At 57.8% G+C, this 21,040-nt stretch overlaps 2 protein-coding genes across 6 annotated transcripts; both read right to left on the bottom strand.

Annotated features, from left to right (window-relative positions):
• Positions 1-12: 12 nt before the first annotated feature.
• TPST2 (tyrosylprotein sulfotransferase 2) lies at positions 13-15,587 on the bottom strand. 5 transcript variants are annotated; one of them, XM_033075931.2, is made up of 8 exons: positions 15,535-15,559; positions 9,418-9,544; positions 8,251-8,316; positions 4,451-5,353; positions 2,730-2,928; positions 2,020-2,070; positions 1,855-1,903; positions 13-544 (listed from the first exon to the last, which is right to left on the bottom strand). In XM_033075931.2, exons 4-7 carry the CDS (start codon positions 5,284-5,286, stop codon positions 1,874-1,876), a joined length of 1,116 nt encoding a protein of 371 aa, XP_032931822.1. In that variant the 5' UTR covers positions 5,287-5,353; positions 8,251-8,316; positions 9,418-9,544; positions 15,535-15,559; the 3' UTR covers positions 13-544; positions 1,855-1,873. The 5 variants fall into 5 exon arrangements, with proteins under 5 accessions (XP_032931822.1, XP_032931820.1, XP_032931824.1 ...); XM_033075929.2 differs by lacking the exon at positions 9,418-9,544 and having other exon boundaries at positions 15,535-15,587; XM_033075933.2 differs by lacking the exons at positions 9,418-9,544; positions 15,535-15,559 and adding an exon at positions 15,440-15,458.
• An 895-nt stretch (positions 15,588-16,482) lies between these two features.
• Positions 16,483-20,468, bottom strand: CRYBB1 (crystallin beta B1). The gene is made up of 6 exons (XM_033075939.1): positions 20,397-20,468; positions 19,718-19,877; positions 18,840-18,958; positions 17,139-17,271; positions 16,868-17,010; positions 16,483-16,670 (listed from the first exon to the last, which is right to left on the bottom strand). Exons 2-6 carry the CDS (start codon positions 19,856-19,858, stop codon positions 16,490-16,492), a joined length of 717 nt encoding a protein of 238 aa, XP_032931830.1. The 5' UTR covers positions 19,859-19,877; positions 20,397-20,468; the 3' UTR covers positions 16,483-16,489.
• Positions 20,469-21,040: the final 572 nt, after the last annotated feature.

The following is a 21,040-nucleotide window of genomic DNA, read 5'->3' on the forward strand; positions in this document are numbered from 1 at the left end:
AAATATTAAATATCAAATCAACACTTTAATGGTGTCCGACACCGAGGGTGGAGGGGTCATATATTAACTCTGCAATAGCCTCTGCAGGGTCGGGGAAGGGGGTGGGGAGGAGGGCACACGCACCACAAAGGCTGTGCAGGGCCAGGGGGCTGTTCCTGACCCTGGGAATTGGGAACAGCAGGACCAGGGTGGCTCTTCCCGATCCCAGGAATACAGAACAGCAGGGATGGGAGGGCTGTTCCCCACAGGGAACGGGGGACAGATCACGAGACACAAACGCGATGTACAGAGTCCTCCAGCCACGGCTCAGGGAATCTCCCACAGCTCCCCAGATTTCCACAGCGGCGTTCCCCACGGAGCGCTGGGAGAGGCCGGGCACGTTCCCGCCGTGGAGCACGTTTGGCCTTTGCAAATAAATGCAAATACATTCCTGGAGCGCAGTCATTTGGCAACAGTAGGAGCAAGCAATATGCTTGGAGAACCGATTTCCACGGGCCCACTGCACACTCTTCCTTCTCGGGCAACATTGGCCATTGGCAGCGTTCTGGAAGAGAGAAAACACAGAGCCTCAGGGGCAGGATCCCTTAAGGAACAGGATTCCCTCAGGGACAGGATCCCTTAAGGAGCAGGATCCCCTCAGGAACTGGATTTCCTCAAGAACAGGATCTTATAAGGAACAGGATCTCTTAAGGAACAGGATCCCCTCAGGGACAGGATTCCCCTCAGGAGCAGGATTTCCTCAGGAGCAGGATCCCTTAAGGAACAGGATTTCCTTCAGGAACAGGATCCCTTAAGGAACAGGATTTCCTCAGGAACAGATCCCTTAAGGAACAGGATTTCCTCAGGAACAGGATTCTCTCAGGAGCAGTATCCCTTAAGGAACAGGATTTCCCCAGGAACAGGATCTCATAAGGAACAGGATCCCCTCAGGAGCAGGATCCCCTTTGGGCAGGATCCCCTCAGAAAAAGGATCCCTTAAGGAACAGGATTCCCTTAAGGAAAAGGATTTCCTCAGGAACAGGATCTTATAAGGAACAGGATCCCTTAAGGAACAGGATTTCCTCAGGAGCAGGATCCCTTAAGGAACAGGATTTAATAAGGAACAGGATCCCTTAAGGAACAGAATTTCATAAGGAACAGGATCCCCTCACAAACAGAATCCCTTAAGGAACAGGATCCCCTCAGAGTAGCACAGCAGTGCCCGACTGAGGGTTTAAAGCCCCTGTGACACAAAAAGTGGTCAGAAAGGAACCAATTCTCAGCCCAGGACAGGGGACACACAATTCTTGTTCTTCCCTCAGTTCTTCTGATCCTTTTCTAGCCCAAACATCTGCTTGTACACAGAAACTTGCCCTTAAAGGATTGGTTTTAGTACCAAGAATGGTATTTTATGCTTTAGCATGGAGGAAGAACATCCAACACATCAACAGTTGTCTCTGGAGTAGAAGCCCAAGGCAGCAGCTTTGTTTTCCATCATGTTTTCCTTTGTTTTCTATCCCCTTCCTCAGGTCCATGGCACGTCCTCGGAGGCAGCTGGGGAGCAGCTCAGCTCATCCACACATTCCATGTGTCCCTGCTGCCCGCGGGGACGGGCTGCAATAACCCTCCCAAGCGGCTGACTTTCATTTTGCTGCTTTAATCCTGTTCCCAGAGCTCAGGAAAAGAATTCCTTACAAATGGTCCCGCACAGCAGCATTGTGTGGGAAGATCTGAGGCGACAGTGAAGGATCCCTGGCACCAGGAGCATGCCTGGAACCCCAGCTGATCCACAAAAATCACACAAACCAAGTGCTGGTCCTGGAGCAATGCAGGCAGATTTGCCCAAATCCCAAAATTAAGTACACAAGGTCTTACCTGGAAATCATTAATTTTCTTAGTGAGAAGATGACGTGTTCTGAGTCACCTGGAAGAGTCCCAAAAGAGAAGGGTCAGCTCTGAGCCAGCATTCCTCAGGGAAAGGAGCAGGGACCAGGCACCCTGGTGTGTGCCAAACCCCCTCAGGGTACACCCGGCTCTTACCTGCAGGTGACCTTTGAGATTGGCCGGAGTTTTATAATCCCCCTTTAAAACCTGTGGGGAAGAGAACCTGGAGTGACCCTCTGGGGCAGTGCAATCACCTCTGGGTCACTGCTGTCAGCATTCCCAACCTTCCCAAGGAAAAGGCTCTGTCCTGCTCTGGGCTCTCTCTCCAGGACAGACATGAGGGGCTGGAGGGTGCTCAGGGAAGGGAATAGAGCAGGGGAAGGGGCTGGAGCCCCAGGAGCAGCTGGGGGAGCTGGGAAAGGGGCTCAGCCTGGAGAAAAGGAGGCTCTGGAGAAATCTTGCAGCTCTGCACAGCTCCCTGACAGGAGGGGACAGCCAGGGGACAGGGACAGGAGGAGAGGAAACTGTATCAGGGGAGGGTCAGGTTGGACACCAGAAGGAATTTCCACATGGAAAGGGTGGTCAGGGCTTGGAACTGCCCAGGGAGGTTTGGAGTCCCCATTCCTGGATCAAGGAATGTGTTTGATATGGCACTTTGGGCTGGTGACAAGGTGGGGACCAGGCACAGTCGGACTGGATGGTTCTGGGAGGCCTTTTCCAACCTGAACGATCCCAGAATTCTGTGACTCTGTTTTTCCCCTGTGAGTCTGTTTTCCCCCTGCTGTTTCCTGACCCAGTTCAGGAGCTCCCCTTGCTCCAGAGGGCTCTGTGACCCCTGTCCTGTCCCCCATGGCAGTGCCACTCACTCTGTGCGTGTTGTTGACAACCAGGGGGTCGGGGTGGCCGTAGTTGGGGGGGTTGGCGTAGGGGTCGTAGCCGAGCCTGGCCAGCATGGGGGCGATGTGGGCCATGTCCTGCAGCACATCCCCCGGGATGTGCCCGATCCATTTGGATAACGCCTCCATGTTCACCGGCTTGATCACCTGGTCTGTTGACCTTTCTATCCTGGGGAAAGTAAAAGGAAAAAAAAAAACAAAAGACACAATGGTTGGGTTTCATGCATGTGCTGGGCTCGTGCACAACTCGCTGCCACCTCCACAGAGAATCACAGGACAGGACCTTAAATCCCACCCCATGCCATCCCATCCCATCCCATCCCATCCCATCCCATCCCATCCCATCCCATCCCATCCCATCCCATCCCATCCCATCCCATCCCATCCCATCCCATCCCATCCCATCCCACCCCTTGCCATGGGCAGGGACATCTTCCACTATCTCAGATTGTTCCAAGTCCTGTCCCGCCTGGCCTTGGGCACCTCCTTGGATGGGACAGCCACAGCTTCTGTCCCTCACAGCCCTGCTCTGGGGAAGCAGACCCTGGTTCCACAGCCCCAGGGGCTGTGTCCTCCTGTTTAGAATCATGGAATCATTAAGGTTGAAAAAGCCCTCAAAGATCAGTGAGCCCAACCATTCCCACAGCACTGCTAAGGCCACCACTGACCCATGTCCCCAGCTGCCACATCCACACAGCTTTTCAATTCCTTCAGGGATGGTGACTCTACCACTGTTCTTTTCCAGTGCTTAACTACCCTTTCAGGGAAGGAATTTTCCTTTTTATCCAACCTAAACCTCCTCTGGCACAACTTGAGGCTGCTTCCTCTTTTCCTGCACTGGGACAGGGGGTTCCACCAGGACACCTCTGCTTATCAGAGGAAAACAATGTAAGATGTGAGGGCTGTAGCACAGATACACATCTGGTGACCCCTATGAATATTCAAAACCTGATTTAAGCAACCTGGACCAATTTACTCTGAGCAAACAGGGAAGCAGAGCTGCATTCCCAGGGCATCCCAGAAAACTGGAGCAGCTGCACATCCCCTGTGGCTCCTGTGCCCTCATCACTGGGGCACCAGCAACTGATACAGAGACTTGGATAATTCCCTTACACGGCTGATTACATTTTGCTAAGCCTAACTTAAGCCTCCATTTAGAAAAGAAACAGCATTAAAAGAGGAAAAGAAAGTGGGAGAAGGTAAACACCCCCCCTCAACACGGAGAGGCCAGGAGGGAGTGCTGGGTGTGCCTCCACTGAACAGGTATTGCTTTTATTCTGCAACACCAGCCCCAGACTTGGCAAGTGCTGCAGCTCATCCTCATTATCAGCACAACTAATCACACCAAGGAGACATCTGAGGACGGGTGGAGAAAGAGGCATTAAAGAGTTCACGTTTCAGAGCAAGCAGCTCTTTGCAAATTAGAGACTGAAATAATTTCTGCAGTGTCAAGAGAGATTAAACAGTCACCTGCTTCTGAAATCCTTGCTTGACAAGCTGTTCTGTGGAGTACAACAGATTGGGAGCATTAAAAGCCATTTCTTACTCAGGAACACAAACCCCACCACAGTACAACAGCGCTGTCCCTCCTCCCTTAAAATCTCACACAAACACCAGCAGCTCTGTCCCCAGTTTCAGCCTGCTTTGTGCAATGAAAACACTGAAAAGCTGAGGAAGGAGCTGAGACTCACTTGGAGAGGGACACCCCGCCGGGCTTCCCGATGAGCTCCTCGTGGTGCAGCACCGTGTCGCTCCAGGAGATGTCCAGGAACCTCATGATGTTGTGCATGGACTGCTCGGGGTGCAGCACCAGCTGCTCGTAGTAGACGGGCAGGCAGCGGGCGCGGCCGATCTCCAGGCACTGGGAATACATCACCTCGATGGCCTTGTTCCACTTGGTCAGGCAGTCCCGGTAGCTGTTGAGGTCGAAGCCGGCGATCGTCACCTTGCGCGTGATCATGGAGTGCACCGAGGCGCGCCCGTCCCGCACCATCAGCAGGAACTTGGAGTTGGGGAACAGCCGGGACAGGTACACGGAGGATTTGAGCGTGAAGGGGTCCTTGTTGCACAGGTACCTGGCGGGCTCGCCGTGCTTGGCGATCACCTCCAGGATGAAAGCCTGCATGGCCGCGTCCAGCACCTGGTCCGTCACCCCCGCCTCGTCCAGGCGCATCTTCTCGCGGCCGGACTTGGACCAGGCCTGGCGCATGGCCAGCACGCGGGGGATGATGCGGGTCTCCTCCCCGCAGCGCACCTCGGGGTGGGCGTCCAGCATGGCCCTCATCAGCGTGGTGCCGCTGCGGGGGACGCCGCCGATGAAGATCAGGGGCATGTCCTTGCTGTAGCGGTACTCCACGTGGTTGGCGTCCACCATCACCAGCTCCTCGTTCTCGGGTCTCATCAGCCTGTGCCTCCTCTCGTTCAGGACCTGCTGGCACTCCAGGACTTGCTGCCCCAGGTGCAGGGTCACCATCAGCGCCGCCACCGAGCCCACCAGCAGCAGCACCCTGCGCATGGTGACCCGCATCCTGCTCTGCTGGGCACAGGCTGGGGGCTTCAGCTCTCTGCTAGTGAGTGTCCAACCCCACGGGCATCTGCAAGAGAACAGCACTGTCAGAGCAGCCCTGCTCCCATGGGATGCTGACACCATCCCGGGATTTCATCACCTCCTTCACTTATCAGCACCTCACAGGCTTGGTGCCCTACACCCAGCAGGTAATTAAAGTCTGCCTCGGTGCACACCCAAAGAGAGAATTTCTGTTTGTGCTCCCAGAAACACAGGTTTACAGCTGGAGCAAAGTTCCAGGAACGTTTTGGAGAGGAGGGGATTCCTAAAAACAAAAGCCTGTTCCATCCCAGATGAAGCTCAGCCCCTCTGTGAAGTTATTCCTCCCAAACCCAAGTCAGCACTCCAGTGCTGCTCACCCTTCAGCCACCTGCATCCTCCCTACATTTTGTTTAGTTCAACCCTGCGGTCACAGGGGAGAGCAAAGCTGAAATAAGAGAAAAACAAAAGCCTCTCATGCCAGCTTTAAGCGTCTGAGTCAGGAGAAACCGTTAGAATGAAACACTGAGAAATTCAACCAGCTGAGAGTGAACAGCCACACACGGCGTTCACCACCCTGCCCTGCCTCGGAACTGACCTGACGGAGAAATCCGTGAAACTTCATCTGGCACCGAGGCTTTCTGGGCTTTTCCACGGCTCGGCAGGACATCCAGCAGGAAGGCTGCAGCCTCTGGAAGTGCCTAGCTCAGCTGCGTGCCCAGAGGGACTCCCGGGAACGCTGGCACCGCTTCCCACTCCCTCCCCCCCGTCCGCCCCAGTTGCAGGTTTTGCAATCCTCCCCTGGGCTCACCCCGGGATTTCCAGTTCTTTGTGATTATGTGGCTGGGGCAGGAGCTGAATGGAGTGGAAGGAACGGGCTGTCCATGGATTCTGTTTTGCTGACAGGCCAAGAGCTGCTCCAGAAAAGCGTTTTCTCCCCTCCACGAAGGAACGCATTGTGCAGCAGCCCATGCAGAGCAAGGAGCAGGCAGGAGAGAGCCTGGAGCTGGGAAGTTTCCCTGCTCCTGCCCATCCTGCCAGGCACTCAGGGACTCTCTCTGCTCCCCTCTTCCAGTCCCTGACATCCCACTCTCACCATCCCTGCTCTCATCCCCACTCGGTTTTACCCACTCCTGCCCAGGCAGTGCCTCTCTGCCATGCCCTTTCCCAACCCAGCAGCACAACAACATCACCACCAAAAGTATTTTTGTGGCTTTTTACTCCCTGGTCCACCCTGACCAGCTGTTTGGTAACATACCAAAGCTAAACAGCCTCAGCTGCATCCCCAGGTATGAGATAAAGTGGGTGGATTTGTTGGGATGTAAATCAGAGGGACATCCAACAGCTCCGGCATTTTTGCAGCACCAAACAGAGTAAGAGCCATTAACAAGACAAGTGCTGCTCCTTCCTGCTCTCTTCATCTGTTTCAGTCATGTAAATATATTCAAATGCTCACCCTAAAATAATTGCAAATGCCACAAGACCCATTTCAATGGATGGCAGAGGAGCAGGCAGGATTTAGGGCCAACTGGAATAATTAGGGCGATGTAGACCAAGACAGGCTAATTAGCAGCAAAGGCTGCATCGTGAAAGGAGGCTGGAGCACAGAAGTGCTCTGTTCTCCAGGAGAACCAGCTGACAGGGAGCAGTTCCCACCGAGATGCTCCAGCAGCTCCTGCCGAGCTGCAGAGGGAACAAAGGGACTCTCATATTGCGTGTGATGGGAGGGCAGCTGGGACTGCCAGCTGTGCCAGGGGAGGTTCAGGTCCCACATCAGGAGGAATTTCCTCATGGAAAGGGTGGTCAGGCCTTGGAAGGGGCTGCCCAGGGAGGTTTGGAGTGCCCATCCCTGGAGGTGTCCTTGGAACACCTGGATGTGGCACTCAGTGCTCTGGGCTGGTGACAAGGTGGGGACCAGCCACACGATGGATGGTCTAGGAGGGCTTTTCCAATCTGAATGATCCTGAGATTCTGTAAGTCCCTGGAGACTACCCTGCCTGTCCAGCAGGCAGAGACAGCCCCCACTGCTCCTACCCAGTGCTACCAGTGTGGGGAAGCTCCCACTCTTTGTGGGGAGAGAGAAAGGCAGGTGCCCACAGGAGCATGGCTTCTCCCCACTGCTGAGCTCTGCACTCTGGCTCTGCCCCTGCACAGCAACCCCTGGGAGGGCTGGAACGGGACAAACCTCTCCATTGGGATCACCCCAATGTGCTGGGAGGGCTGAACAACATCCAGAGCGTGTCTGGCTGCGGGCTGGAGGAAACCACAAACAGCCCAGCTGGTTCTCAGCTCTTTTGTGCAATTCTCCACTAAGAATTTCCTAAAATTTATGGGTCTCATTAATCTGTGAGGGAAGGCGGGTGGGTCATTTCCTCCCCAGCAGACACTGTGCTGGAATCATGGGGTAATTAGGTGCAGGGCTGTCTGAGCAGAGACAGCCCTTCCAGAGACAACACCCCTTCAGATGCCCAAGCTGGCTCTGAGAGTTTCCCACTCCAGCAGGAATTAGGGAGCTCTCAGAGGCTACTCTGGCACATGGTGGCAGGGAATGGTGACATGGGAGCAGAAATCAAAGTGCCAGCAGCAATCCAGGGCTGAAGCTTCTGAGTGCAGCTTGGATATGACAGGACAGGGATGTGACTCAGGGCCAGGGGCTCTGTCCCTGGCTAGCATCAGGGCAAGACTAGCACCCAAAGGAGGATGGGAACCAGTAGGGAAGTGACAGCAGAGTGACAAGAGGTCCTACAGGGCAGGAACTCTCCCCTAGTCCCATGCTGATGGGACTTGAGCATGAACAAGGCTGACACTGTGTCATGCCAGCTTGTGAAAGCAACACAGGATCAATGGGGCACCAGTGGGGGTGTGGACAGATGTGCAACATCAGACAGATGTGCAGCAGCCACCCAGCATGCCAGGAGAACCACACATCCAGCTGCTTGCTCTTACCTTTCCCCTGCAAGGTCATTGTGCTGCTAGTTGAGCTTCATGCTGCACCCGTGGCCACCAGAACACCTGATGGGGAAGAAAAGCCAGAGTGTTGATTTGTTTATTTAGCACACACATCTGCTCTCCTCCTCAGCACCTTCCCCTCCTGCCCACAGCCTCCTCTGAGCCCCAGGGAAAGGTGTCCCTGCTGGAGCTGGTGGTCCCAGCTCATGGTCAGTGCTGGGCTTGGCACACCCAAGCTTTGTGTTCACAAAGCTCAGCCAAGCCAGGACACTCAGAGGGAAGCAGCAGGACAGCTGCTCTTTTAGGAAATGCAGCCTCCTGGAAGGGAGAGGCCTCAGGGGGACTCAAGCAGCCAGGATGGGATGTTCAAGGCCCAGGGGATGACAATCCAACAGGGCACAATTCCAGCACACACCCGACCAGCACGACAGCCTTGACCAGAGGAAGCAGCTCCAGACTTTCCTGCTGCAAATGCTGAAACCAGGCACAAATCAGATTATGACCAGAGCTCCCAAGTCAGTGACAGTGAAAGGAGACAGAGCCCAGGGGACCTGCAGGCCTGGCTCCAGCCCATGGAATAAAGCTCTCTCCAGCCTCACCACCTGCCAAGGCAGCAGCAGCAGCTCCTCACAGCATGGACACCAGGTTTCCCACAAGGACTGCTCCATGCCAGGGAGCCCAGCAGCCTTGGCTGAAGCCATCCTGCAAGCACAGAGCATCTTGGGGACAGTGGGACACTGAGCTGCAGCAGAGCACCCTGAGGGCCATGATCAGCAGAGGTCACTCTGCTCCCAGGGTCACAGCATGGACATGGGACTATCATGGGGTCACTGCTGCTGGGACATTCCCAGATCTTGGCCTCAGAGGGTTTTCCTGAGAACATTTCCAGCAGTGACACTAATGGCTATTCCAGCTCCTGTCCTGCCATCGAGTGTCACCGGCCCCTCCGCCTCAGCACTAAGGAGAAACCAGAGGGAAACTCCACCCAGATGAACTCTGCAAGGGCTTCCCTGCGAGGCTTCCTGCTCAGCCTGGCCCCCATGGACTGCAGGATTCCAGCTCCAGACCAGGCTGCACCTCCCCTGCATCCCTGGATGTGCTGCTGCAGTGCCACAAGTGCTGAGGTGCAGGGACAGACGTGGTTTAAGAGCCCACCCGACTCACCCTGCTCCAGAAACGGCTCCAGATCCTGCCTGTGCACAGACACACGGACACACACTTGGTTGTGACTTCCTTCCTGGTGCTGTGCAGGGCGTCACCACCAGCTGGGCTCCAACAGCAGCTCCGAAACCTCGACCAAAAACCCCTGAGTAAAACCCCTGACCTTGGGACCTGTGCTGGAAATGGGTAAAAACCACTCCCAAAACAGGCTCTGTGCCAGCACAGCACCCTCAGAGGAAACATTTGTTAAAGTGTGACAAACAACCACAAAAACAGTTTCCACGAGAAGCCCCATATGATCAAAAGCTGCATTTTTCTTTTAACTATTCTCAGAAATGATTGTCATTAAGTGCAGCCTCCTCAAAAGACGTAGGTGTGGCCTGGAAAATTTGAGCTCAATTTGTTGGTGCTTAATAAAATGATGAGGATCTGCAGGCGCCCTTGTGGCGGAACAGCAGCTGAAACTGTGGTCAGCAAGAAATGCCCCAACATACCCAACTCGCATCTTTACAAATCAGCAATATTTAATTACTGAATTGATAGTCTCCAGTTCATTTACAAAAATAAACACAGCTTGCCTGAGGGCTGCTGTTTCATCCCAACCTGAGCTCAGTTTAATGCTAGCACTGCTGATGGCAGCTCTGCTCCTCCTGGATACTCCTGCTGGCAGTTTGTACGGCACATCTCCAAACATTTCCCAAATATCTCTCTTAGCAGGACTGGAATGCAGTGAGCATGGGGTATGGAGCATGGGGCCAGCCCCAGTCTCCACCAGGAGCCCACAGAGGCACTGTGGGGGTGGCTGTGGTCACTGAGACCTGTTGCACAACACCCAGCTCGTGCTCCTCCACCCCAGCACTGCCCAGAGCGGGATCGATCCCACAGGACAGTGGGAACAGGATCCAGTGGTGGGACAGGGGCTCAGCACACACCTCTGCTGCAGGTGAGCCACAGCCCTGAGCCTTGGAGGGAAAATATGAAAATGAAGCTGCAGCACTCAAAAAAATCCCCACAACAAAAAAGAAGCTGCTTTCAGCCACCGCATGGCGAGAGTGGCACTGCTGAGAGCAGGACGGGTTTGGTGACTAAAAATGAAGCTGCACTGAAGGTCATGAACCCAGGGCATCCACTGAAACAGAGGCCAATTCCAGTGAAAACACAACCAATCCCAGCAAAAACACCTGGGGTCTGGAGCACTTTGGAGTTCTGTGTCCCTTGGAAAATCCCCAAACAGCACGGACAGCCCTGTGGTTCACACTTGCACCACTGCCACCATCCCAGGGAAAAAACTAACAGTCAAAAGGTTCAGGGATGAGTGTTCAAGCAGCCACCTCAGCACCCAAACCACACAGAGGCTGCTCCAGCTGCATCTTAGCAACCAACAGGCTCAGGGGGCAAAGGGGAATTTATTCTCACTGCCAAGGACGCAGAAAAATAAACCAGCAGAACCTGCTGCCCCGAGGATTAAGACAGTGTGTGCCAGCTTCAATCATCTCTGGCTCAGAAAAGCCTGCAAGGTGAGAGCCCTGAGCCACACCACCCATTCCAGCCCAGCATCCCTGCCCTGCACCCCAGAGAGCCCAGCCAGGGACATGGGCACTGTGTGCCAGCCAGCTCCAGCTATCAGCAGACACTCCACAAACATCTCACAGCACAAACAGACTGTTGGTTCATGGCCTCAAGGCTGTTTCGATTAGCAAAACACTTTATTATCCTGCTCAATGGTACAGTGTTCCTCAAACAATAAAAATCCCACCAATTCACAGTAAGTCCCCAGTCCCCTCCACCCATCCCTTGTTCCAAGCACGGTGACAGCATTTTATTGTCTGGAGATGGAAACCTCAGCATTCACCCTGCCAACCTCACAGGGACACGGCCTTCAGCTGAGTGGCAGAGGAATTATGGAATGCCCAAGGGGAAAGCTGCTGGCAGGAGCAGGGATGGAGGCACTTCCCCACTCCCCAGTACCTGGCACTGTGTCCCTGCACCCCACCAAGGCTCCAGCACATCAGATGTGCTTGTGCTGAAATGGGACACGAGTTCTGCACTTCAGAGGGAGCTCCTGACTTTTAATTAACGCGTGGAGCTTCACCTTTCCTTAATTACTCCGCAGTTGCTGCCTCTGGGGAACAAAGGCAAAGCCAGCACAGGTGCCACTGCTGGTGACACTCCCACGGTCGCTCCCCTTGTCCCTGAGCAGTGACTCCACTGTCCTGCTGGAGGATGGTGTTCTGGGAAAGCACTGAGCTCTCCCCAGCTCCTCCTGCCCAGGGAAGCTGCCCCATCCCTGGAAGTGCCCAAGGCCAGGCTGGATGCAGCTCTGAGCAACTCGGTCTAGTGGAAGGTGTCCCTGCCCATGGAAGGAAGGTGGAACTAAAGGAGCTTTAAGATCCCTTCCAACCCAAACCATTCCATGATTCTGTGACTCCTCTCCATGCCTCTGACCAGGTCCCTCCAACTCTCACCCCTCGTTCAGGGCATGTCCTGGGGATCCCCACGGGAGAGGGGCACCAGGCAAGGGGAGCCCCCTATTCACTCCCCACACTTGATGCAAACACAGCTCTTCCCTCACAAAATTGCACAAATACTCCCTTGCAGGAATGTGGGTGGTCAGAGCCTGCCATACAACGGGGAGGAAGAGAAGTCAGAGGAACTGCTAGAAAAAACACTAAGTATCTTCAAAAAATATTTTCCCAATCCACACGCCAAACCCTAAGCCTCAACAAGCTCCATTCTTGCACGCACAAAGATCAGGATCTGCAAATAAAAAATTGTTTCTGCAAGACAAACCCCAAAACCTCAAATTTGCTTAAGAAACAAAATCAAAGTGTTTTATTTCCCCATGCAGAGCAGCAGCAGCCCTGGAGGCACTGCCTGAGGACAGGGCAGGGCAGCAGGGATGGAGCTGCCACTGCTCACCCTGCAGGCAGGGAGGGGAGAGGGGACACTGCTGCACCTCCCCATCTTCCCCAGCTCTTTCCTCTCCTGTTTCCTGCAGCTCCCTCAGGAATACAATCCTAAGCACGGACCAGCCCCAGGATCTCCAGCAATGCTCAGCACAACAGACGCCATAAAATGCAAGCATTTGGCATCCCCACAAAGTCAAAAGCCATGGGAAGCACCAGCACCCACTTCAGCAATGTGTGAGTTTGTGGCCTCCCACTCCCAGCCCCAGCGAGGACGGGCAATGACCACCCCCAAGCCCTGCAAAGGGGGAAGCCCTTGTGAAACCACCGAGGGAAGAAACGGAACCGGGTCCTTCCGAGCCTGCGCCGCCGCTGCCTTGTCAGCCAAACCACCCTGCACGGCACATCCGAGCGCCTTCCTGTCTGCACCAGCCCAGCTGGGAGCCCTGCTCCTCCTCTGCTGCCTCCTGCATCTGCAAACGCCGGGCCACCAAGGCCCATGCCCTGAGTGCCACCCGGCCACGCTGGCCTGCAGCCAGCTGTGAGCACAGCTGCTTGGGGGAGCAGCTCAGCCACTGCCAGCACAGCCAGTCACACCACAGGATCCCTCCCAGCACCCAGCAGCAACAGGAGCCTGGAAAAGCTTCTCCTGCCCCAGCACAGAGCCAACGTGCCTGTGGCCATTCCTCCGTGGAGAAGGACCTGAGTGCTTCAGCCCCTGCAGAGCCCCCGGTCTCAGTCTGGGGTCACTGCCTGGGAATGTGTGGTGGGAGCAGCCGCTTGCTTCACTTCCGAGCGCTGTGCATTGAGCAACCCTCGCTGCTGCTCTTGTTTGCTGTCCTGGGAGGGGACAAGGGGCTCCTGTGGCAGGGCCACCCTCCTGCCTGCACCCACACAGCATGGACTGGGGATGAAAGGGATCCTTCACTTTGAAGAGGAAATCTCTGAGAGAATTCCTGCAGGAATTCTGGAGGCAGAGAGGCCCCAAGGGCTTGGAAATCAGAGAACCAAAGCAGGCAGCTGACACCAGGGCAAGCTTCTCCCAGGTTCTGTGTGCCTGCTGCCTGTGGAATCTGGAGGGAAACGTGCTCGGCTGAGGCATGAGGCTGAGGTTCCTCAAGGCATCACAAATTCATCACAAGGCACATCTGCACAGTGCCAAATAAAACCACCTGCTGGGGGTTTGTTTTCTCTCTCCAAAAATCTTCTTGACAGTCCCCGCGTTTCAGCAGCGCTCCTGCCATCCCACACATCCCTGAAGGCTCAGCGTACTCGTAATGCAAACTGCCTTTGGAAAAACCTCCTTAAATTAGCGACAGAAATTATTAATACAGTTTGTAAAACCTACAGGCAGAGGATGGCGGTGGCACGAGCCTGCCCATGCTGGTGAGCCCACCAGTGTCCTGCAGAGAGCCCAGGCCCCAGCCTGCACATCCCCCCAATGCTGCTCTGGGTGATGCTGGGGAGGACCCACACAGTGCCCAGTTCCCCCAAATTCCAGGCTGCCTCCCTCGTGTGACTCCACACAGACCCTGGGCTCCCTTTGGGCTCTGCAGCACAGCTGCTCCTGTGGTGCCACATGCAGCAGCCCCAGGGCACACATGGCAAACCCCGCTCACAGGCACCCGTGCTGGCACTTGACAGCTCCCCAAGAGCACCCCACAGCATTCCCACAGAACACACACGGCAAATCTGGAAACCTGTTAGCACCAATCACTGGGATCTCCCCACTCACGGTCGCTCAGTGCCCGAGCAGGAGGGAGCAGCGTGGCTGTGCCGAGGGGGGACTCGCCTCCCCAAACTGGATCCAAGCAGCCAGCAGGGCCTGGCACAGGGAGGCATCTGAAGGGGTTTCAAGCTGTGAGATGATTTTTGGACAGAGCCTGAGCATGCAAACAAACACAGCGAGGGACAGAGCAAAGGCCTCTGTGATGCAAACCATTCCCTGCCTGCAGAGGAGGGCAGCCCGGCTCACGCTGTCAGCCCCGGTGCCAGCAACTCCAGCCACAAGTCCCAAGGAAGCTGACCTGGACAAAGTGTGGACGTCACATCCCTGCCACGCAGGGCACAGCCAGCTAACAGATGGGCACTGCCAGCAGAGTGCCAGTGCTTTGGGTGGGCTGCAAGGTGCCAGTGCAGTTGCTCAGGAGCCCATCTGCATCCCCTGCCCGTCTACATCCCACAGCCACCCTGACCTCACTGCCAACACTTCTCGAACCTCAGCAGAGGCTGATGCTGCCTGAGACCTGCAAGCACAGCCTCTCACTGGGCACTGCCCAGGCCACCACGCTCACCCTGGTATAGGAGGGCAATCCCAACCCTGGCTGAGCTCTGGACGCTGGGACAGATGGAGAGGGGACTGTGTGCCAAAGAGCAGAACGAGAGGACAAAGGTACAAGGAGGGCCCTGTGCTGAGCACCTCGTCCTACCTGTGTGCATCCTGCACTGAGCATCCTGCACTGAGCACCCTGCACTGAGCATCCTGCACCCAGCACTGAGCATCCTGCACCCAGCACTGAGCATCCTGCACCCAGCACCACTCGTGAGCCCAGCACTGAGCATCCTGCACTGAGCACCCAGCACTGCTCTGAGCACTCTGCACCCAACACTTGGCATCGAGGACTGCTCTGTGTCCCCGGTACCGCACACCCAGCGCTGTTCTGTCCCCGGTACCGCACATCCATCACTGTTCTGTGTCCCTGGTACCGCACATCCAGCACCGTTCTGTGTCCCCAGTACCGCACATCCAGCGCTGTTCTGTTCCCCGGTACCGCACACCCAGCGCTGTTCTGTTCCCCGGTACCGCACACCCAGCACTGTTCTGTCCCCGGTACCGCACACCCAGCGCTGTTCTGTTCCCCGGTACCGCACACCCAGTGCTGTTCTGTTCCCCGGTACCGCACACCCAGCACCGCTCTCTGTCCCCGATACCGCACACCCAGCACCGCTCCGATCACGCATCACCACCCGGTGTCCCCAGCACCGCGACCCGCCCGCACTGCGCACCGAGCATCCCCCGCCGCTCCGCGCCCCGTTCCCTTCGCCCGCGCCACCCACCGAGCCCCGAGCCGGTACCAGGCACCGCCCGCCGGTACCAGGCACCGCCCGGCCAGTGTCACCTGCCAGCCGGCTCGGCCGGGGACAAACGGCCGGGACACACGCGGTGCCCGGGCCATCCCCCCCTCCCCGGTCCCCCCGGTCCCCCCGCACTCACCGGGGCCGCCGCCGGCCCGGAGCGGCGCGAGACGCGGCGACGTCACGCGCACGCGGGGCCGGGATCCCCGCCCGCCGCTCCGCGCGTGCGCCGCGCGCCCCGGGCACCGGGCGGCACCGGGCGGCACCGGGCGGCACCGGGGGACCGAGCCCGAACCCGAACCCGAACCCAAACCCGTGTCCCTGACCGTCCCCGTGCCGGTACCGGCCGTCCCCGCCAGTCACCGGGAGCGCTCCGCACCGCGCTGCCCGCGGCCTCACCGTTATCCCCGCTCCCGGTGCTGCCAGTGTGCAGCGCTGCCGTCACTGCTATCGGTGTAGTTAATCACCGCCGTCGCTAATTGGCGGCAGGGAAATGCCGCCCGAGCGGCCCCACTGGGAGACAACGGGATGGGAAGGGGGAATGAGGCCGCAAAGAAATGCCCAGTGGGGAGGGACAGCATCCGAGGGGGAAAAAAACTGCTTGGAAGTGAATTGGTCTTTGACTGACTGCATTTTCGGCTGTTCGTTAGTGCCCAGGTGGATCCCACCGGCAGGGACCCCCGCGGCTCCCGGGGCACCCTGAGCCCCCCAACTGAGAGTGTCCCCACGGGGGATGGTGGGGTTGGGCTGCAGGGTCTCTGCCACCCCCTTCTCCCACACCGAGCGTCTCCTGTGTCCCAGCCCCAGCCCAGAGAGCTCCTGAATGAGAACAATTCCCTGACAAAACCACCCTCCATCCACCGTGTCCCACCCGCTCCAGCACAAGGCTGGCACACCCCGGCCGAGCAGAGCCGCGTTCATGCACCACCGACCCCCGAGCAGTTCTAATCTTCTGGTTTTTTTTTAATTTGCCTCACAAGGTAGAGTACATCCAGGGAATGTGCAATGTACAAGGAAAGTGCTGGGCAGGCGAGCGCGAGGGGAGGCGGGGGTGCCCCACGGGGCCCGGGACTCGTAGCTAGCAGGCGGCACGCTCAGTCGGAGGGCGCGTCGGGGGTGACAAAGGTGCCCTTCTGGTCCCACTGCATGTCCCGGATGCGGCGGATGGACTGGATCTGGGGCTGGAAGGCAGACCACTCGTTCCAGTGTCGGAAGTCTCCGGTCTCAAAGAGGTACTGGTAGCCTCTGTAGCCAGGGTACTGGTACCCGACCCAACTGTGGGAAAAACAAACACAGGGCACCTGAGCTGGATCGGCCACTCCAGGGAGCAACCACACGCCTGGTGTGCGCTCAGGGGGCTCCCTGTGCTGGGCACCAACCCCTGGGGGACGGGTCACACCAAAGCACCCAAACCAACCATGCCACCCAAACCAGCCATGCAGCGCTTTCTGTCTGCCTGCAGCCCAGCTTACGTTCCACTGGGCACCTGCACGCTGCCCACGCGGTCGCAGAAACCATAAGCCCACAGGCTGGGCACATCGTCCTCCTGGATTTCCATCTTGTTGCCCTTGAAGTCAGCAGACTCGTAGAGGGAGATTTTGTGGTCCTCAGCCTCCTGGGGAAGACAGAGGGAGAGCGCTGGACAGTGTGGCTGAAGCCCTGGAGCTTTGCTGCAGGAAGACATCGAGCAGCACAGCCCAGCCCTAGGCAGAGCCCTGGGGCTCTCTGCTCCCCAGCACTCACCATTTTGATGGGACGCATGGACATGAAGCAGTCGCTCCGGTAGCTGCTGGACCAGGTGTCCCAGCGAGGGTACTCGCCCTTCTCCAGGATGAACATCTCCCCACGCATGTTGGCCTGCTCGTAGGCCACCCAGCTGGGGAGAGAGGTGGGCAAAGAGCGGGGTCAGGTGCCACCCAGCAGTTCCCCTCCTGCTCAGCCAGCTTGCAGGACAGTGGAGGGGTCTCCAATAAGGCTGTGGCCCCAACACGCTGCTCCCACTTTTCTCCCAGCCCAGGTGCTGTGGCCTGTGCAGAGCCAGCTCTGATCCATGAGCTCTGGGCTGGAAACTCACTGGTGTGTGTGTCCAAACCTGCAGCAGGCACTACAGTGCTCCTCTTCCTCAGCTGGGGAGCAGCAGGACCCCTGCACAGCTGGTGACCTCACAGAGTCAGCTCAGGACTCTGTTGTCCCTCCTGCCTGGGCTGTGTAATCCTGGCACGCCTCACTGCTCCAGCGCCAGCCAGCGCTGGCACCCGTCCCACTGCCGAGCGTGGGGCTCACTCAGCTGCAGTGTCACCTCTTTAGCAGAGCCACGAGGTGCTGCAGTGCTGGGGAAGTCATGGGTGTGGGGGCTCAGAAGCCCCCAGCGCCACAACAGTCCTGCATTGGCTGCTTCCCCTTTCCCTGCAAAACAGCTCTTCCTGCAGATGCCGGGAGATGTGTTCAGGTACCCCAGGCTGCACAGCTTCAAGCTGACTGCTAAAGCTCAGCTTGGTTGTTTTGCTTTCATCTTTCCCTAAGCACATTTTTGGGTGCAGAGCCCCATCAATTACTCTCAAGAAGCTTCTAAGGATCCCAATGACACCCAAGTTTTTTGTCCTCCCAATTTCACCCTCTGTGTCTAGTGCATCTTCCCAGGTATCATATCTGAACCCCTTCCAGGCTGCTTCAACCCCCATTTGCTTCAAGAAGAGTTGAATATTCTGGGTTCCTAATAAAAAAGTCATCAGTGCTGCATGGTGTCATTCCAGGTCACCCTCCCGGTCCCTCAGGGATGCTGTCAGGACAAGCCATGTCCTGTGCATCCTCCCCTCAGCACTACCAGCCCCCCTGCATTCCTGGGCACGCTGTTCCCAGCCAGGCACAGTGTGGTGGGATGCTCTTTCAACATGGAGATCATCCGTCTGCTCAGTTATCTGCTTTGGGGATCGTTTTTGTCCCTGCCTGTGTCAACTGTTCCCACGGCTTTGAGACCTGCCCAGCCCCCTTGTTGCTGCTCAGCTGCCTGGATGCAGGCGTGTGCTTGTCCCTGCCCGTCCCTGCCTGCTCCAGCCTGGTCCAAGGATCCCACCTCACTTCACCTTGACTTCTCTAAAATCTGCAGGTCCCTTGTATTCCATGCACAGCTCCAGGTGGCTGAAATGATAAACACGTTTCCTCAGCCCTTGGCTTTGCCTCTGATGCCTTTTGCTTTGCACACGGTCCTGGCATCCCTGGCATCCTTCCCACCCGTGCTGGCCCTCCTGTCCTCCTTGAAGGAGATCCGGGATGCCCGCTCTGCTCCTGTGCTGGCCCTGCTGCGCTCTGCCCAGGCAGCAGGGAAATGCCCCTGCACGTCACATTGTGCCTGGAGTGCCCCCAGGCCCGTGTCCCCACCCACCAGGAACATCCCCAGGGAACATCCCCAGGGACACAGCCCCCTCCGCGGCTGGGGTCACTTACGGTCCAGAGGTGACAATGACACTGCGCACCCGGTCGAAGCCACGGTCAGCCAGGTTCAGGCACTCGGCAGTGAACTCCATCTGCCTGCCCTGGAAGTTCTCCTGGTCGAAGACAACGATCTGGGGGTGCAAGGAAAGGGTGGGATGAGGACAGGCATGCTCAGGCTGCTGCTGTGTGACCCCAAAGCTCCTCGTGTCCCCCTCGGCTCTCCAAGCCTTCCTGCAGCTCCTGGGGTCTGGTGCCCACCCGTGCTGGGCTGGGCTCTGAGCATGGGCATGCCCAGCACAGGCTGAGCACAGGAAGGTTCCCCCCAGCAGCAGTTCCTGCTCTACGATGGCCTCATCCTGCCCCTGGATTTGCTGCTGCCGGTGCCCACACTGGTGGGAAGGAGCTGCTTCTCCAGGTGCTCTGTGCTGTGGCCTTCTCAACCTGGCTCGGTGTCACCGGGGCCCTTGCATCACTGGTCCCCCATGCCAGCCCTGCTGCAGTGCCTCATTGGCACATGGACCTGGCATCACTGTGGCAACTCAGTGCTGGCCCTGTCACCCCTGGTGTCCCCTTCACCTCCCCACAGGACCCCTGCATGCAGGGGGTGGCCAGAGGGAGCAGGTGACAGCAGCCAGCCCTGGCACCACAGCCAAGAGGAGAGCACTTCCAGAGCCTGCAGTCCCCAACAAGCTGTCCTGGTTAAGGAACCTTCAGACTGTTCCTCCTGCAGCAGCTGCCCAAATCCCATTCCTGCTGTCAGAGGGACAGAGCAGGGATGGCATCACCCACACTTCCATGCTCCTTCCCCCAGAACAATCTCCTGCCCCAGAGATGCTGCCCTTGTCCCTCAGCCCCGAGCGGTCCCTGCGCGTGGGGAGCACAGGGCTTACCCTGAAGGCTTCTGGGGAGGGCTCCTCGCCCTTGCTGTTTGCGACAGGAGCAGGGTCGAGGGATGGAGTTGGCGCAGGAGCCGCCTTCTCCTTCTCATCCGCAGCCTGGCTGGGAGCAGCGGGTTTTGTGGTCTCAGACATCGCGGTGGTGGGCTCAAGTCTGTGACAGGGCACCAGGAGAAGGTTAGAGCCAGGCATGGATGTGGGCACCCATGACCCACCCCAGCAATGGTGACATCTGGGTGGGGACTCTCAATGGGGTGGGTGGGCAGGGCCAGGAGAGGAGCTGCTGGAAGGTTTTCCTGCCTTCATCAGGGGGATCACAGGAGGTCCTGGAGTCCAGGATGGTCCATGGTCCCAGCACTGTAGGGGTGCCCACTGACGCTGTGCCAGGCACCAGGAACGTCCTGCATGGGGTGCACCTGGGAGCCCGGGGGGCACCGGGGCAGCGTGTGAGGAGTGGGAAGGGGACAGCCCTGGTGCAGCTGGCACCCTGCTGTGGCCCCACAGGTGAGTGTCACCAGCAGCTCCCCGGGGAATGGAGGGCGGTGGGATGCTAGGCACAAAGGTGCTCCCAGACGTGACCACCACAGTGGTGGCCACGGCTTAGACCCTGAGTTTCCCTCTCCCCACCTCGGGTCCGGCTGCAGCCCGGTGCCCGGGGACTTCGTCCTCTTACCTGGGCAGCTGCTGCTTCTTGTTGGAGTGAGCGGGCTTGTGTTTCGGGGCGCCGCGAGGCCCCCACTTTATAGCCTGGCAAGGGCAGACCCCCGGGCGGGCGCACAAAGGAACTGCCAGCTCATCAGTGTCTGCGCGGCCGCCCAGTCATCACATCCTGCAAAGCGCTGGGCGAGCTGGAAGCCTCTCCCCGGCCCCGTGCCCAGCCGCTGAACCCAGCACTTTCCTTTGTGCCCCCGGCACAACAGAAGACCTGACCGTGCCACTTTGCAGCGCGCCCGGCACCCGCTGCCCCGCGTGCGGCCGCCCCGGCAGGGCATATATAGCCCTGGCACGGCCCGGCCGGCGCCGGCACCGCCACAGGAACACCTCCCCTGCCCAGAGCCCCGGCCCCGGGCCCGCTGTGACACCCCGGGCCCGCTGTGACCCCCCGCTCCCGTGCTGCTGTCACCGCGGAGGGCGCGGCAGCCCCGCCGTGCCCGGCCCGTTTGTCCCCTCCAAACACTGAACCTCTCGCTTTGAGCATCACTCCGTGCCCGCAAGGGCCGGCAGCGCTGCCCGGAGATGCCAGAAAACGAGATCTGTGTGTTCTGAAATGCTTCAGGAGTTAGGTTTTTCCAGAACGATGTGTAATCGGAGCTGACA

This window comes from Catharus ustulatus, chromosome 18, assembly GCF_009819885.2.
Source record: "Catharus ustulatus isolate bCatUst1 chromosome 18, bCatUst1.pri.v2, whole genome shotgun sequence".
Classification (NCBI taxonomy): domain Eukaryota; kingdom Metazoa; phylum Chordata; class Aves; order Passeriformes; family Turdidae; genus Catharus; species Catharus ustulatus.

Excerpts from the sequence above, each read along its gene's own strand:
- TPST2 (XM_033075929.2), bottom strand. The coding sequence starts at position 5,286 with ATGCGGGTCACCATGCGCAGGGTGCTGCTGCTGGTGGGCTCGGTGGCG. Across the intron at positions 2,929-4,450 it reads GGCGGGGTGTCCCTCTCCAA|GATAGAAAGGTCAACAGACC; the intron begins GTGAGTCTCAGC and ends TACTTTCCCCAG. Across the intron at positions 1,904-2,019 it reads ATCTCAAAGGTCACCTGCAG|GTGACTCAGAACACGTCATC; the intron begins GTAAGAGCCGGG and ends GGACTCTTCCAG.
- CRYBB1 (XM_033075939.1), bottom strand. The coding sequence starts at position 19,858 with ATGTCTGAGACCACAAAACCCGCTGCTCCCAGCCAGGCTGCGGATGAG. Across the intron at positions 18,959-19,717 it reads CCTCCCCAGAAGCCTTCAGG|ATCGTTGTCTTCGACCAGGA; the intron begins GTAAGCCCTGTG and ends TTGCACCCCCAG. Across the intron at positions 16,671-16,867 it reads GTGCAGGTGCCCAGTGGAAC|TTGGGTCGGGTACCAGTACC; the intron begins GTAAGCTGGGCT and ends TTTTTCCCACAG.